Source organism: Chelonia mydas, chromosome 19 (genome assembly GCF_015237465.2).
Source record: "Chelonia mydas isolate rCheMyd1 chromosome 19, rCheMyd1.pri.v2, whole genome shotgun sequence".
Classification (NCBI taxonomy): domain Eukaryota; kingdom Metazoa; phylum Chordata; order Testudines; family Cheloniidae; genus Chelonia; species Chelonia mydas.
In genome coordinates, this window is record NC_051259.2 from 15,800,382 (window position 1) to 15,817,113 (window position 16,732).

The 16,732-nt window shown below is 51.4% G+C and overlaps 1 protein-coding gene across 1 annotated transcript in view; it reads left to right on the plus strand.

Annotated features, from left to right (window-relative positions):
• Positions 1-16,189, plus strand: part of SERINC2 (serine incorporator 2) — a 29,438-nt gene extending 13,249 nt beyond the window's left edge. Inside the window, exons 2-10 of the mRNA XM_037881904.2 lie at positions 1,656-1,817; positions 4,454-4,641; positions 5,912-5,991; positions 9,584-9,721; positions 10,148-10,317; positions 11,665-11,755; positions 12,797-12,932; positions 13,409-13,621; positions 15,507-16,189. Of these exons, the coding sequence (XP_037737832.1) occupies positions 1,656-1,817; positions 4,454-4,641; positions 5,912-5,991; positions 9,584-9,721; positions 10,148-10,317; positions 11,665-11,755; positions 12,797-12,932; positions 13,409-13,621; positions 15,507-15,645 (1,317 nt within the window). The 3' untranslated portion in view covers positions 15,646-16,189. The remainder of the gene's footprint in view (positions 1-1,655; positions 1,818-4,453; positions 4,642-5,911; positions 5,992-9,583; positions 9,722-10,147; positions 10,318-11,664; positions 11,756-12,796; positions 12,933-13,408; positions 13,622-15,506) is intronic.
• Positions 16,190-16,732: the final 543 nt, after the last annotated feature.

The window sequence follows — 16,732 nt, forward strand, 5'->3', positions numbered from 1 at the left end:
CAGGCAGCAGTTGACAAGCATTTCACAGAGTCTAAACACTGAATACAATCCTAGGAGACTAATACCTACTTTGAGCAAAATTAACATACAGGCGACTGCACTGGTCTCCAGCTACGAGGCTGTTAGTTCTTAGCGAATGCCCGCAGCCTGGGCAAGAGCTGGCATCTGGCCTGCCAGCAACACAGAGTCCTTTTCAGGTATCCTCTCAATCCAGTATTCAGACTCTGTTTGCAGTGCACGGCCCGAAGGGAGGAAGGATCCCCCTTGGCAGTGGAATGACCATGTAGCTGCTCTGCTGTCACGTCTTCAGCCTATGCTGAGTTAGCTAAGCCACCGCTCTGCACTCTGGCGCCAGTGGTGCTGGCAGCCTGGCAATCCAGAGCAGGCACGGTCTGACTAGGTGAAAGTGGAATAGGTGCAGTGGAGGCAGTATGGCCTGGTGGCTAGGGCACTGAACTGAGACTAGAGACCTGGGGTCTATCCCTGGCTCTGCCATTGGCCTGCTGTCTGATTGTGGGCAAATCACGTGACAGCTCTGTGCCTCAGTTTCCCCATCTGTAAAAAGGAGGTAACGATACTGACCTCTTTGTAAAGCACTTTAGGATCTACAGATGAGAAGAGCTAAGTAAGAGCTAGGGATAATTATCATCGATACAATGCAAATTGCCCTGCAGAAGCCCGTTATAGTTTGACCAGCCAGTGTGGTTGGAAGCAAACTGTAATAGAACTCACTAAAGCTCTGTGTCAGCACTGGCCTTTCCCCTAGGATTTCTCACTTGGGACAGCTCTCTGGGGGAGCCCTGGTGTAGCAGGCTGGGAGTCCAGTGCTGTTCACCTGTTCAGAGCAGAGTTGGACCACATGGTGGTGAAAACACTGACTGCTAGTCCACACTAGTTCTTCCATCCTCGTTGCTACCACTAGTGCCCTAAGGCACTCGGGGCCAGACTTTGACCTCATTCTGGTTTAACTCCTTTGATTGCAATTGAGTTATTGCAATATTTGATCAGTGTGAGACCAGCATCAGGTCCATAGGCTACAGTGCGCTAAAGGATGGTCTTGTGGTTATGATACCAGCCAGGGACTGGGGAGTTCTAGGTTCAATTCCTGGCTCTATTACAGACTTGCTATGTAACCTGGAAATCAGCTCCTCTGAGAGGAGACTTGTGGGTGGATGCTCAGCTGGACATGAGCTTCCAGTGCGATGCTGTGGCCAGAAGGGCTAATGCAATCCTGGGATGCGAAAACAGGAATCTCGAGGAGGAGTAGAGAGGTTCTTTTATCTGAATTCAGGGCAGTCCTCAGGCCTGTGTGATGCAGGTCAGACTGGCTGAGCACAGTGGTGACTCTGGCCTTAGAATCTCTCAGCCCGGGCTCTGCCCATCCCACTGCTTGTCAGCCAAACCTTGTCATACCCTGGGTCTCTCACCGCCCTGCCTAACCTGTACCTTCCCCTTTGTATAATGGCCCCTCAAGGTTAGGTTTGGGGTGGCAGAGGGAAGCCCTCTCCTTTTAGGCAACCAGGTGCCGTTTTTTCATGGGGGCAGGGACTGCGGAGTCCAGGTTCTAGTCCCGTGGCAGGAAGCAAATTGGCCATGGCACCCAGTACCATCCCTTGTTCTGCGCTGTTTGCTCAGTCTGACTTTTCCGTTGCCAGGTGTCATGTCTGTGCGGCTCAGCTCCCTGCCTCCTGTGCGGCTGCTGCCCCTCCTCAAGGAACTCCACCATCTCCCGCCTCATCTTCACCTTCTTCCTCTTCCTGGGCACACTGGTATCCATTATCATGATCATACCCGGTGTGGAAGAACAGCTGCACAAGGTAAGCAGCATTTCCAGTGTCCCGCCCTACCTCACTGATGTGGGACCTCTGAGCAAAGGCAGAAGCAAAGCGTGAACTGAGGTTGTGGGGGTGGGTGTCAGAAAACGTAACAGGGGAAAGAGGATTTAAATAATGAAGCCCTCTGACATGTTGAAGAAAGGAAAAATGATATTAATACTTAGCACTTAGTGTTCCCTTCCCACCACCCAGAGATCCTAATGTGCCTTATAAAGAGAGGGTGTTATTAACTCTCCTTTCAGATGGGGAAACTGAGGCACAGTGAGACAATGTGACCTATCACCCAGTTCTCACAACTCGCTGTCCATTGGGCCATGCTGCCTCAGTCCCGTTCTGGCATTGTAACTGGCTGAGTAACCAATGGGTCATGAAGACTGAATTAATAGATTAAGTCTAAATTATGCTGTTAGGGGGCTTATTCCTTCACCCGCTTCCTTCCCTGGTCCTTCTCGCATGAACAGAGAGCAACAATATCCGAAGTCCAAAGGTGCAAACAATTTGATGTTTATTGGGGTGAACTTCCAGCAAGCATGATTCCAGTTTCCTTCCTTAGTGTCCTCCTTCCCAGCTCTGACACCACAGAGCCTTACACCTGTGTCCTTGTTCCCATTCCTGCCCTTAGCCAAACATGATTCCAATTTCCTTACCCCCATTCCCTGTTCCCATCTCCCCCTTTAGCAAAACATGATTCCAATTTCCTTACCCCCATTCCCTGTTCCCATCTCCCCCTTTAGCAAAACATGATTCCAATTTCCTTACCCACATTCCCTGTTCCCATTTTCCCCACACACACCCACCCCCTCACTTCCTGATTGTCTGCAGACTATATAGTAAAACTTAAATTCAGCTTAGCTATACTTTAACCAATCATTTTCCTGAAATTTAACTAACCAATCCTAACATATTGTAACATGATTATGTAACCAATTATATCCCACACCTTAATTAGTTTACACCCAGCAAAATTAATTATACAGCAGACAGAAACAATCACAGAACCAGACAGATTATACAGACAAACAATAGCAAAATGGGAACTATAATGACAAAACAATACAGAAGTGAGGCTTTCACATCCCGGCTATTGATAAGTGAGTTCTTGCCAGACAGGATGCTATCAAACTAAGTTTCCTTTTACATTTTCTAGGCACTTCCCTTTCTCTGGAGGTGATAGGCACTATCAGGACAGGATTGTATTCCCAACAGTCCAATAGCACCTTATTTCAATGTGACTAGTTTGGAATGGGAGGAGGTGACCGGTCGCTTCCCAGCTTATGGCTGCCTCTGCTGCTTAGCCAAAGGTCTTAGCCTAAGCACAGGGCCTCAGACTGTCACAGTAAGAGAAGGACCTTACACTGGCAGACAGTGATTTTGATTCTTTCTTTTGTACCTCTATAACTAGCCAAGTGATAAGAATACACCTAAATTCTTAGAGTATAGGCCTTTACAGACAGGCCTGAATATCTATATCCTAACATATGCTAAACTAATTTGCCCTGTGTTATGCAGCTCCTAGAATGTCACCCCATAATTCCTGTGTGGAGCCCAAGGGTGTGTGGTTCAATGAGGGGGTGTCTTTCAGGACCACAGCCAGTCTTCATTTAAAGATGCCCAGGGATGGAGGATCCACCACATCCCCTAGGAAGATGTTCCAGGGATTGAAGTGTGCATTTTAACCCCCCCGCACCATTGCTAGAAGTGGTCACTCCATATTAAGGCTGAGGCTCACTGGTGGGAGATGATACTCCCGCTGCTAGAGCTGTCTGCATATTGCGGACTGCACCCTTGCCAGCAGCACATTCACTAAATGTTTTCTCCCAAAGAGGAACAGTTACATTTCTGGTGAGAACTCGGTGAATTCTCATCAGTCCTTGTGTACAAGCTACAAAGAGATGTTGTGAAACCAGTCAGACTCTGGCTACCAGCTCCCTTTGCCTAAACTTGTAGAGAATTAAAGGCCCCTGGTCCTGCAAATAACTCTGCCTTTGCACAGAAACAGTAAAGGGTTTGCCAGCACAGAGCTGCTTGCAAGACTGGGACCTATTTCCCCTGAAATCCCAGTTAAAAAGGAAAAATAATTACCTAGCATGGTGGAGTGACTAGAGTACTAGACTGGGATATGGGAGGCACGGGTTCTATTCCTGGTTCTGCTGCTGGCCTGCTATGTGACCTTGGCCAAGTCACCTCACCTCTGCTTCCACTCTCACCCCTTTGTTTTGCCTATTAGCTCAAGGGATGGACTGAGTTTTATTCTGGGTTTGTCTACATGGGGAGTTATTCCAGAATAGCTGTTCCTGATTAACTCAGTTCCAGAATTAGAATGCCTTATTCCAAATCAGCTGAATGAACTTATTTTTTGGAAGTTGGTTAAGCTAATTTGGAGACACTCGTTCTGGAATAAGAGCATCCACACATGCAGTTGATCAGGAATCATTAATCTACTTCAGATTCACACCTTACTTTATTCTGGATTAATTTTCATGTGTAGACAAGTCCTCTGTATAAATTCAGTGCCTAGCGCAATGGTCGTGATCTTGGTGGAGTCTCTAGGCACTGCTCTGAGATAATGTTCTGAGGTGCTCACAGAAGTGTTTTCTCCCCATCTCTCCTTGTAACAGCTTCCTGGCTTTTGTGAAGGAGGCAGTTCAAATCTAGGCATCCAAGGTCGTGTCAACTGCAAGTCCTTCCTGGGTCATAAGTCCGTGTACCGCATGTGCTTTGCAACGGCTGCGTTCTTCTTCCTCTTCGCCTTGATCATGATCTGTGTGAGGAGCAGTAAGGACCCAAGAGCAGCAATTCAGAATGGGTGAGGCTACTGTGATTTATCTCACCTCCCTGATGTTAACAGGAAGCGCTTCACTTAAGTCACAATTATTTTAAAATGTTCTTGGCATATTACTAACCAAGCCACTGATTGTTCACAATGAAGTAATTCAAAAAAATCTTGTCTGCTTTATATTGCGGATGCTTTTTCACCTCCATGGTGGGAATCTGCTTTTCAGTTTTCAAGACCAGAAAGGGATCCTCTGATCTGACCTCCTGACTAATGCAGACCACAGAAACACACCAAAGATTTCCTGCAATGAAGGCAATTAGGATTCACCCCCTTTGTAGGGAAGGATATTGAGTCCAATAACTAGGCAACGCCCCGTTTTGTTTTCTGTTTCTCATGCTCTAGCCCAGGGGGTCTCAGACTTTTGTACTGGTGACCCCTTTCACACAGCAAGCCTCTGAGTGCGACCCCCCCCCCTTATATATTAAAAACACTTTTTTATATGTTTAACACCATTATAAATGCTGGAGGCAAAGCAGGGTTTAGGGTGGAGGCTGACAGCTCGCAACCCCCCCCGTAATAACCTCACAACCCCCTGAGGAGTCCTGACGCCCAGTTTGCTCTAGTCCAATTGCATTGTTTAGTTTGCAAACCCTGCAGGGGAACTGGTACAAAGGTAAATCTCGTAATGGTAGGTATGTAACATTTCTCTTAAAATAAACAAACACTCAAATTTTGGCCCTGAATTCCCTGCAGCTCTCATGGTCGAAGCAGATGTTACTGCAGGGTAATGGCCTCCTGCTGCTAGATAAATACTGCGGTTCTTACTCATTTTAAAGCAGGCGTCGCTGATCTATGACTGCTCTATTCCATAAAATGCTGACTAGAGCGTTAATTATTTTCCCTAATGAATGCTGGTGCAAGAAAGGAACAGTTCTTCTGTCTCGCATTATTTAATAGCTGTATTCTGATTGGCTGCTGCATGTAAACATTCTGTTTTCCAAGCCAATCACGGAGCAGATTATCTACAACAGCAGATTTTTTTTTTTAAAGGTAACTATTTTCCTGACCAGAGAGAGGTGTGGCTTGTTTTTGACTGGAAACAGGGCAGCCGGCCAACACCTGCCATGGATTCCATGCGCTATAAATAACACGAGTCAACTGCACTTCTGCTCGTTGGTTGAACTCCAAGTAGAAGTAAAGAGCGTCAGTGGGCGTAGGACTCGGCCCAGATGGGCCTCACCAGCTTGCTTCCCTTCCTCGGTCTCACATGGCTTTTCTTGGCTCTTGTCTTCCCATCCAGGTTTTGGTTCTTCAAATTCCTGATTTTGATTGGAATCACAGTGGGCGCTTTCTATATTCCTGATGGATCGTTCACGTCAGGTAAACACACGTACATGTGTAAACACATCCATGCCTGTCCGCGGGTTACCTGCGACCTAGGCTGTGCCTTAATACAACTGTACAGTCAGTGTTTACAGGCTGCTCTTCCTGTTGGTCCTTGGAGTCTTGCACAAATATCGGGACGTTCTCAGGCGCGGTCATAGAATCACAGAAGATCAGGGTTGGAAGGGCCCTCAGGAGGTCATCTAGTCCAACCCCCTGCTCAAAGCAGGACCAATCCCCAGTTTTTGCCCCAGATCCCTAAATGGCTCCCTCAAGGATTGAACTCTCAACGCTGGGTTTAGCAGGCCAATGCTCAAACCACTGAGCTATCCCTCCCCTCTAAGAGGTCCCGGCCTCTTAAATCCACTTCCCTTGGTGGTCTGCTGGAGCCCAACTTTAGCTAGCTCAGGGCCTTGATGCACTGCTGGTTCACGCAGGTCTTATACCTGGGGTGGGGTGCGTGCCCTGGGGTGCCCATTGTAGGACAGATAAAAGAGCCATGGAGAGTGTCTTTACCAAGTTGCCAAACTTTTGAGCACTGCTCATTTCCCCCAGCTGAGGGCAGTGGTGCATATACAAGTGGGACTGACTAGCTACAGAAGCGTGGTATTAATGCCTTATTAACTGCTCGTGCGCCTGGCCTTCCAGGGATAGGAAAGTCGCTGCTGGTGGGTGTGCACCCTGCAGAGCCAGGACAGGCCACAGAAGGGAAGTGGCACTCTCCTCGTGGCTGAGGCGGGTTTCAGGATAGCTTAGCTGACTAACAGCAAGAAATAAGTTATGACGCAAACCCAGTACTGATGCTGCTGTAATCCAGTGGCTGTATTCTGTGTCTTAGCAACAGGTCCTTGTTTGTGTAAGGGCTTGTCTGCACAGGGGACTTAATCCAGATAAGATAGGGTGTGAATTTGTAGTACTAGAAATATTCTGCTATAGCTGTGTGGGTGGACACTCTGATTCTGGAATAGCTATTCTGGTCAGGTTCCCTGCGTAGACAAGCCAGAAGAGTTAACAAGGGGGAACAGCATGGTGTCTTGCAAGATCCATAGCAACTGTAAGCTGGTTGATAAAGTGTGTCCCTTTACACCTGCCTTATGGCTGCATGTTCTTGGGCCGGCCCCATCGCACTCTGCCCAAGGCATTCCTTTTTTTGCAGACACAGTTATTTGCCCCGAAGTTGTTACCTAGAGCTCAGCTGCCTTCTGTGGTGGGAGTAAATTTCCCAGCATCCCTCTCTACCGAGAGAGCAGGGCTTTTATGGCTCCAGCAGAGTGAGATCTTGTTGCACGGTAAATTGACAAATCCGGCTCATCATTCTGGTGCAGCAGTTTTCAGTGCTGGGAGAAAGCCCTTCAAGGTGGGAGTGGGGACCAACTCTGTCCTGTGTATACTTTCCATGCCACGCTGCTGCTGTGTCTGTTACAGCATTGTCCTCTGGCCCTGGATTTGTCATGCACCCTTTCTGTTCATGCTTCTTATTATGGTTCTGTGTATAAAGTGTTCATCTATGTTTGAATCAATTGCAGATTGTCCAGGGGGTCACTAAGTTGCTTATAACCATTTACAACAGCTTCTACTGCTGTGCTTGTAACCCTTTGTAATATGCCCTCACTCCTGTCTGCAACATGCTATAACAGTGTCCCCAGCCTTTCTTGTGGGAATAGCATATTGCTATTCCTAGAAGACTATGGCGAGCGCCAAACACCCCGCCGCCGAAATACTGCAGAGAAAAAAGCAGCTGCGGGAAGAAGCGCCACCGCTGAAATGCCGCCGAGAAAGGGCAACGCTTCTCAGCAGCATTTCAGCAAGTGATGACGTATGAGGGTGTGATATAAGTATAAAACCAAGCCTCTCCATTAGCTGGGGTGGGGACAGAACGTCCATTAGTCCCTCCATAGGAAATTATCTCCCATTTCTCTGCCAAAGCAAAATTCCCATTTGGGGGAAAAAATCTAACTAGCCCCTGGTGCAGCCTGAGCCTTTGGGAGCAGACTGGGATGTAATAGGATCAATACTGTGTGTCTGATCACATGGGCACGCTGGCAGCAGAGCGACATAAGAAAATGACTCTCCAGGACAAAAGGGTTTGTGTGTTTCCTGATCTGGTTCATCCGTGCGGTTAGCTTGCTTGTGCTTGGCATAGCAGTCACGTGCTTGCAGTCTCACGACTGTGAGAGGAAAAAAAGCAGAGATCTGGGAGGGAACATCCAGCTGAAAATAGAGCCAGGAGCAGAAACCTACACAGCAAGGCTGTGAAAAAGAAGCAGGGAGGGAGAGAGCTCCATTAAATGGAATAATGCGGCATGGTGAAGGATCCTTCGGGTACCAGCCTGGCTGTCTGTTGCAGGTGAGAGCGGGTGGCTGTCTCCAGTGCGGTCTCAGGCGAGGTTAATTGATTGTTACAGTGACTCTGTCGCTGGGCTGTTTGATCTCAGACTGGCAGATCAGTCTGTCTATTGCTGGGTGCTCTTTGAAGAGGCTGCGAAAGGTGGCATCCGGAGCATTGTATGGAGGCTCTTCAGCTGAGTTTTTACCACTCTCTACCGGAACAGCGCAGAGAGGGAGAGCGAGCTGCTCTCTAGCTTGAGACACGTGGTGGTTTTTTGACTCTGTCTTGGTGGGTGGTCTTTCTTTTCTGTTTGTACAGTGCCTAGCACAGTTGCGCCCTGCTCCGTGACTGGAGCTCAAAGGCTCCAGTGCAATACAGATAATAACTAATGCTCTAAGCTGAGCCCTAGGATACCCCATGGATGTTTGGGGAGTGCCAAGCTAGCCTTGTTAGATGTGTTCATTACCCTGAATTAACTGGTAATGGGGTAACAACTGGTACGGTGTTATCTACACTCAGGAGAAGTTGTGTCCTTGACTCAGGTTAGCTAAATCTGGTTAAAATGGCATTGATGACATGGAAATTCTGCTTTTAACTCAGGTTAGCAGCATGAGTTCATCTCCTGCCTCCCATGTAGGCTTTAACCTGTGGTACAAGACAAGTGGCTATGTCTTCACTGCTGTTTTAACCCCAGTTAAGAGCACACCTCTTTTGTAGTTTAGTCAAGGTCCCAGTATGAGCCAGTATGTGGGGTGGGGGCTGAGGAAGAAGAGAAGCTAGCCTAAAGACTTATGATGAAGTCTTAAGCACCCCTTTCTGCAACAGGAACCTTCCTTCGTATCCCAGAGGACGGACAATTGCCCATAAGGTCTCCCTGGAGCTGATCTCAGTAGGATGCACTGTGGAGTGCTTGCTCAGAAAGGATGCATTACTGACATGCATCATTGTCCCCTCAGCAGCTCATTGCTTGGGCAGAGAAGCTAGGAAGAAGTCTCGTCTATTGGCTTCATCCCCAGGGGACTCATTGGTATTGTAGAATCATAGAAGATTAGGGTTGGAAGAGACCTCAGGAGGTCATCTAGTCCAACCCCTGCTCAAAACAGGACCAACCCCAACTAAATCATCCCGGCCAGAGCTTTGTCAAGCTGGGCCTTAAAAACCTCTAAGGATGGAGATTCCACCACCTGCCTAGGTACCCATTATCAAAAACTTATAAAAATTCCCAGCATTAACTCCTTTCTCTCTTTCTCCCCACTCCAGTGTGGTTCTACTTCGGTGTGGTGGGGTCTTTCTTCTTCATCCTCATCCAGCTCATCCTTCTGATTGACTTTGCCCACTCCTGGAGTCAGATCTGGCTTCGTAATGCGAACGAAGGCAACGCCAAGGGCTGGTATGCAGGTCTGTACAGAGCGTATTTTGCTTGATCCACCCAAGTAGATTCCTGTCTCTTTGTGAAATGGGGAAGATAAGTTGATGGGGCCCCTTCAGTGTTAAAATCCAATCAGCTTAAAAGTTGGGTAAGACCCTGCTCCTTCCCGTTGTGGTGGCTTAAGGATCACGTTTCCCTGCCGGTAGCATTTCTCTTCCCTACAGCCGTGGGACCGTGCAGGAAGATAGCGAAAGTAACTACACACAGGCTACAAAAACAGACTAACCCCTTTCTGTGAGTTCTAGGGATCTCAGCGGTAACCTGTGCCCATAGCAGGTCAAAACTTCACAGGGTGTGAAACCCATGCAGGGCGTGTGACGTTTAATTCTGGGCTGGTGTCTGGGCCCAGCCAGGTTCTGCCCACTGCACCTAGTTCCATCCTCTCTCCTCCCCAGCCCTCTTCATCTTCACCTTCCTCTTCTATGCGGTCTCCCTCGCGGCCGTGGTGCTGCTGTACGTCTACTACAACAAGCCTGACGGCTGCACGGAGAACAAGGTGCTGATCAGCCTCAACCTGATCTTCTGCGTCATCGCCTCTGTCGTGTCCATCCTGCCCAAGATCCAGGTGAGGGGGGAACCGGGCGGCTGTTGGAAGCCTGCCAGGCCACAGGCTGCTTCGCCCCCTGCAGCTCGCACGCCATCTGGTGGCTGAGCAGGGAACAGCGGCTGAGCTGCACGCCTGGGTTAGGCCCAGCGGCAGGCCCAGTTCGCAATGGCGATGAGTTACTGGTGCTGAAGTCGGTACAGCCCAGCCTCTGTGAAACCGTCTCTGCTGGACTGGCTGACATGAGGGACTCTTGAAAGCAGAGTTAATATTCAAGCAATGGTCTGCAGCAAGGCTGCTCAGATCTTGGCTCGCAAGCAGCATGTGGCCATATAGAGCGTCTCAACAGCTCCAGCAGGGTGTGCTGGGCTCCCTGCACTCTGCTTGTGTCTGTCCGGCAGAGTGCTGATCACAGGAGCACTCTCTGTGCTGCCTGATATGGGCAGTGCAGAGTGACTGGGCCTGTAATACAGGGCCCTGCTGTGGGATCCTCTTGTTCCTTGTAGCAGCCAGGAGAAGGGGAAGAGGCGAAGGGAACTTCTGCCGCTCCTCCTGGCAGCCAGCTTGGTGAGATGGGGAAGGGTGGAGGCGCTCTGGGGCTGTGCCATAAGCTGGCATTGGTAGGCAGCACTGGTCCAGCCTTCCAGATTGCTGAGCCAAGGTCACCTGCTGCTTTTTGGTCCCTCTGGTTGCTCAGCACCGAGAACCCCTGGCTTGCGGTATCGTCAGGATTGGGAGGGGACATCTCGCAGGATTGTTTGATGCTTCTAATAACCCGGCACAAAATTAACCTGTGGAATTTGCTGCCACAAGACCTCACTGAGGCCAAGTGCCTAGCAGGATTCAAAACGGGGTTAGCCATGTCTATGAATGATGAGCATATCAACAGTTACACTACGTAGGGGTATAAAACCTTCTGCTTCAGGGCATAGGCCAACAACTGACTGTTTGGGGTCAGGAAGAAACTCTTCCTTTGGGCAGGTTATCCCAGAACTGCTGCCGCAGGGTTCCTTCGCCTCTCTCTGAAGCATCTGGTGCTTTCAGTTCAGATTTGCTGGGCTTGAAATCAGTGGCTTGTCAGGGCCTGTCTGGGACAGGGGGCTAGTCCAGTTGCTGGGGGTCTGTTGGGCAGGGGTCAGGCTAGCCCTAGCTGTGCTCGGGCATACTCAGCAGCAGTAATGGGAGGAAGATTTTTTCCTTTCCCTCCAAATCCCCCAGGAGTCTTTTGCTGGAGTTGCCCTGGGCTGGGCTGGTAGCGTGTGGTGCTTTGCCAGTGCCGGCAGTGATGCTGCCTGCTGGTCTGAGCCCTGTGGTTGGTTGTGCTGGGGACCGGGCCGACTTTGAATGACCCGCTCCTCGCCTTTGCAGGATGCTCAGCCTCACTCAGGCCTGCTGCAGGCCTCCATCATCACCCTCTACACCCTGTTCATCACCTGGTCAGCCCTGGCGAATGTACCAAGTAAGTGACACTGGCGCTCGAGGGCTTGCAGCCGGTGTCTCGAGGGTGAACCTCGTGAACCCTGCCTCAGCCTCTGGGGAGACCCTGCCCATGGAGCTTGGCAAACCAGCTTCTCTGACGAGCAGGGGGAGGCAGCATTCGAAGGCGCGGATGCTGGCCAGCAGAGGCTGCAGGTAGCCTTGGATCAGCCTGGGATGGCACAACACCGTCCAGAAAGGCTAATGCAGGGGGTGTCTGTCTCCTAACCCCCCTGACCAAGTCCTCTCCTTGCTCATTCCCCTCTCCCAATGACTATGTGACCTTTTACTGTCTGGCATCCAGCTGGCTTCATTGCCCCTCGTGCACCCAGCTCCCCTCACTGGCGATTGTTACCAGTTACCAACTAGAACCGAAGCCAGCGAGTCCCAGGAGCTGTAACTGCTGCTTGGTGCTGACCCTTTCCAGCCCTGCAGCGGGTGGGTTGTAGCTATAGGCCCCACTGGCTGGGCATTGTGACGCGTGCCCAGATCCAGCCCAGCCCAGAGGGTGCGGGGTGTGCACCAGCCCGGCACCCCGGCCAGTCCGGGGCTCGTGTGTGTGTTGCATGAGGATTGTTGCCCCCACTCCAGCGTGAAGGGGGTCTGAGCTTCAGAGGCCGGGGAGTGGGAGGGGGGCTGTTCAGTAGTGTTGGGCATTCCCCTTCAGGTCTGTACTGGAAAGCAGACGTGGGGGGAAGGGACACTGGTCTCTGTGAAATAAGCCCGGTGCAGTGCACACCGAATACCTTTGCCATTGGCTCTCACCTCGACCTTTGTTAGCAACCTCCGCAGGGCTCCCTGAGCTGGGCAGTGCGTTGCTCCTGACCCTCTCTCCCCGCAGCAGGGCCGGGTTCACTGGGATGGCGGGAGGAGGAGCAGGGAGTTACTGCGCTGCTGGTTGTGCCTTTTCTCCAGCCGCCAGGGCCGCCAGCCCAACGCCTCCCGCCAGAGCCGCAGTGACCTGCTGGCCTGAGTGGGTGGAAAGTGCCTTGCTGCTTACGCTGGCTTTTGAATTCCTTTTCAGACAAGTACTGTAACCCGACGCTCCTGGTGAGGAACAGCACCGCCGGCCTCGCGGCTGACGGGCAGGTGACTCAGTGGTGGGATGCCTCGAGCATTGTGGGATTGGTCATCTTCCTCCTGTGCACACTCTTCATCAGGTGAGGGCTGAGGCTGCTGCGGCTCTCCTGCTGTGGCCGACGGGGAGTGTCTGCCCGAGTCTCTGAGCCATGCGGGGAACCCCCTGGCTCCTCCTCCTCCCCAGCGGTGCTCAGCGTCCTGTCCCCTGCCGCGGAGCAGCCAGAGCAGGGGGACTCCGGAAGTTGGCGTGAGGCGTTTTAGCAGTGCTGGCCTAGGAGCTCCTGTGCAGTGTCCCCCCACTCAGGGCTTTCTCCTGAGGGTCGTGCAGCCCGGGCTCGACAGAGACGTCCCCTGAGTGAGATGTAACTGAGGGCAGAGCCTGGCCTGCTGTGGCATTTGGCTAACGACCCATTCGTCGTGAGTGAGCCAGAGGGATGGGCGAGGAGGGGAGGGGAGGGGAACTCACCTGCAGGCAGCATCCAAAGCCGGCAGGAGTATAGAGCTTCTGAGCCTCTCTACAGTGGACTTAACTTCTCCCTGATGTCTCTGCTCTCAGCGTCCGTTCCTCAGACCACAGCCAAGTGAACAAGATGATGCTGACTGAGGAAAGCCCAGCCATGCTGAGTGGTGGGGACCCGGGCGTGGAAGATGGGGCACATCGGGCCTATGACAACGAGCGGGACGGAGTGGCCTACAACTACACCTTCTTCCACATCTGCCTCTTCCTGGCCTCCCTCTACATCATGATGACGCTCACAAACTGGTACAGGTAGGAGCTGCCACCGCCTCCCTCTGAGTCCGCACTGGGGTCCCGCTGCGAGTGCCAAGAGCCGGTGCTTCTGGCTGGGGGCTGCAGGGCAGAAAAGGGGGCCACGCCTGCATGGGATCAGTCTTGCTTGGCAGCACAGCATAGTGCCCCAGCAATGACTGGCTGTGCCGAGGCATTTCCACGGTGATTTGGGGTGGAGGGAGCAGTCAGTGGAGCCTCTGTGTCCCCAACCCATGGTGTGGCTGTTCTCCCTCCCACTCATACTGGGCTAAGGAAGTATCAGACCCCTCATTACTGCTCACAGAAAAGGTTAGGCCTGCAGTGGGGTTATCCCTGAAGCACTTTAATCTCCTCATGTTTTTGGGTTGTTGGGTGAGGCACTGGGCTGGAAATCAGGGAACCTGGGTTCTATTCCCAGATCTGCGTTGCAAGAAAAATACTTCATTGCTCTGTGCCTTGGTTTCCCCATCAGTCAAACAGCGATGATGCCACTGAGTCACCTTTGATTTCAATGGCAGGGGAAGGCTCCCCCAGACGCAATCTGTGTTGTAAACGTGCCACTGAGCCCCCATCGCAGATACTGAGAAGCACAGGGACAAACACTCCCATCTATTTAACCATAGCAAGAAATCTCTGAAGGCAAAATTCACGCCAGGCAGAGCCCTGTGAGGCTCCAGCAGGACTTGAGTGGTGCATAGGCCTTGCGCGGGTCCTCTGCCCCAGGAGAGTTTCACCCTGGCTGGCTCCAGAGCTGGTAATACGGCCCAAGGCTCCATGCCTTTCCCCGTCCCGTCCCTGCCGCTCCCCCCAGCAGGCCCATAGGGCGAGAGGCAGAGGAGTATTAGGCGCTCTTGGCCTGGTGTGACTGACAGCTTTCCCAGCTAATCAGCAAGCCCTAGCTGCGTGCAGCCTCCCAAGCGACTTTGTGGCTCTGCTCTGAACGTGGCGTTTGTGAGCTGTGCAGCTCAGCTCGCTGGGGGCATGCGGCCCATGGCAGGCTTCCCCCCCCCCCTTTTTGCTGCCACAATAGCAGGGTTGCCTTGGTAACCAGTGCAGAGCGGCAGCAGCAGCCGTGCAGGCTGGGTCCCCTTGGAGGTGTCCTCAGCTGAACTCTGCCAGACCTGCGAGCAGGGAGCTTGCAATGGAGCGTAACCTCTGGTGAGAGTCTGGAGATCATTGCCTGGTGGGGGCTCTGCAGGCTCCATTGAAGTCAGGATGATCTGGCTGTTGGAGAACTTCACCTGGGAGACTAACTGCCCCCTTTATCTGGGTCTGTCTATCGCTGCCCCCTGTCCTGCCCCTCCCCTCTCTCCCTGGCTATTTATAAAGCACTAGTCACTCAGCCACTTCTCCTGTCCCTGCTCTGGCAGCACAGTACAGTGACTTTGCCCTCAGCTCCTCGCTGACAGTCTGCCTTGTCAGTGCAGGCATCAGAATGAGCTCCAGTTTGCTCCCCAGCAGCTGTGCAGTGTCCAGCGTGCTCTCCCCTTAGCTGGGCCCGTGTCCGGCTCTCGCTGTCCATGGGGCAGCCTTGGTTCTGCAAGGGGAAGTGGGGGCAGGTGGTTTCAATTGGCAGTAACGCAAGCTGGTGTGGAGTGACCCTTGTGCTCACAGGGTAGCACCCATTTAACTAAAGGTGGGAATTTAAACTGGTGCATGACTAGTTAATGGAATCCCCCACACTCCTTGCCCCATGCATGAGTGACCCCCTACAGTCAATGCATCCACTTGGGTACAGGATTTCAATTCCTTATTTCTCCCCCAGCTACAGAGCTGGGCACAGGGAGGGGAATGGGCAGGAGATACCAGTTGGAACTAGACTACCCGGTACGTTGCAGTGACCCGATTTCACCTGACTGCGGGAGGCTTGTGTTTGGTGTTTCAGGCCCGATGAAGGTTCCCAGACAATGACGAGTCCGTGGACTGCAGTCTGGGTGAAGATCTCTTCCAGCTGGGCTGGTCTCCTCCTCTATCTCTGGACCTTAGTGGCCCCCATCCTACTCCCTGACCGAGAGTTCAGCTGAAAAGGAGCTGCAGATCACCATGATCCAAACCTGCTGGACAGCTCGGACTCTCCAAGCCAAGGAGCACTGTTGCCAAAGGCTAATCCCTGTCCCTATACTTGTGTCTGTAGCTGGGTTTGGTTCTCATGGTGGGGAAAGCCAGAGCTATGGATGAACCCTGGACTCCTATTTCTGCACGGAGACCTGTTTATCGGAATTGTGCCTTTCTTTGTTTATTGTTTTAAAAGGGAAAAAGTGCCAACTTCACCCACAAGCTAAAGACTTTCCCTGCTTGGAAGTGTCTGAGGAAATGGGTTTATGGGTTGTTTTACTATTGTAGATCTCAAAGTTTGTCTGGTGTTTCAGCGTGGCCTCCATGCTGCTCTTTTGCAAGGAGGCAGTTGAATCACCTTTGAGAATTTTTGTTTTGAATCAGATGCTTGTACAATGCATTCTTTGACTCCTGTTACCCAGGGAGCATTTTGTATAATACTTGCAGAGCCCATTTTGGCATGTACCTGTCTATGGACCTGCAAAGATTTAAATAAATGGCCAGAATTCAGAATCAGTTGGCATTGGTTGAGTATCAGCCATCCCTGTATAATCAGCGGTCGGCGCAAGGGAATATTCTAACTTCATAAACTGGCTTTCAATAGATCAAACCGTCTCACTGTTACAAGTCTCCAGACACGTGGCTGAGGAAGAGCTGTAGCCTTGGAAACATAGCGGAAACCTTTCACAAATTACACCGGATTTACACCATCCAATCGCATCAGCCTTTCTCCACGCAGGCCCCTCCCATGAGCAGTCAGTGCACTCGAAAGCCCCTCCCTCCAAATCATTATTCCCTGAAGCCCCGAGTCCAAACTGACAGCAATGGCCGCCGCAGGGAATTCTGTGATGCTCACAAGCGATTGCCTTGGAGAACAAGAATGATATTTACGATATAGTTGTCATTCTGAAACCTCCTTGCCACAGTGCTCTCTGCTGTTCATGTTACCCCTTATGTGCTTGGCCCTGCACAGGTTGTACAAGGACAAAGTGGGGTGAAATGACATGCTGAAATCCATCCGATCTTTCCCCATTAGCGGTCTAGGATGAGATGCTT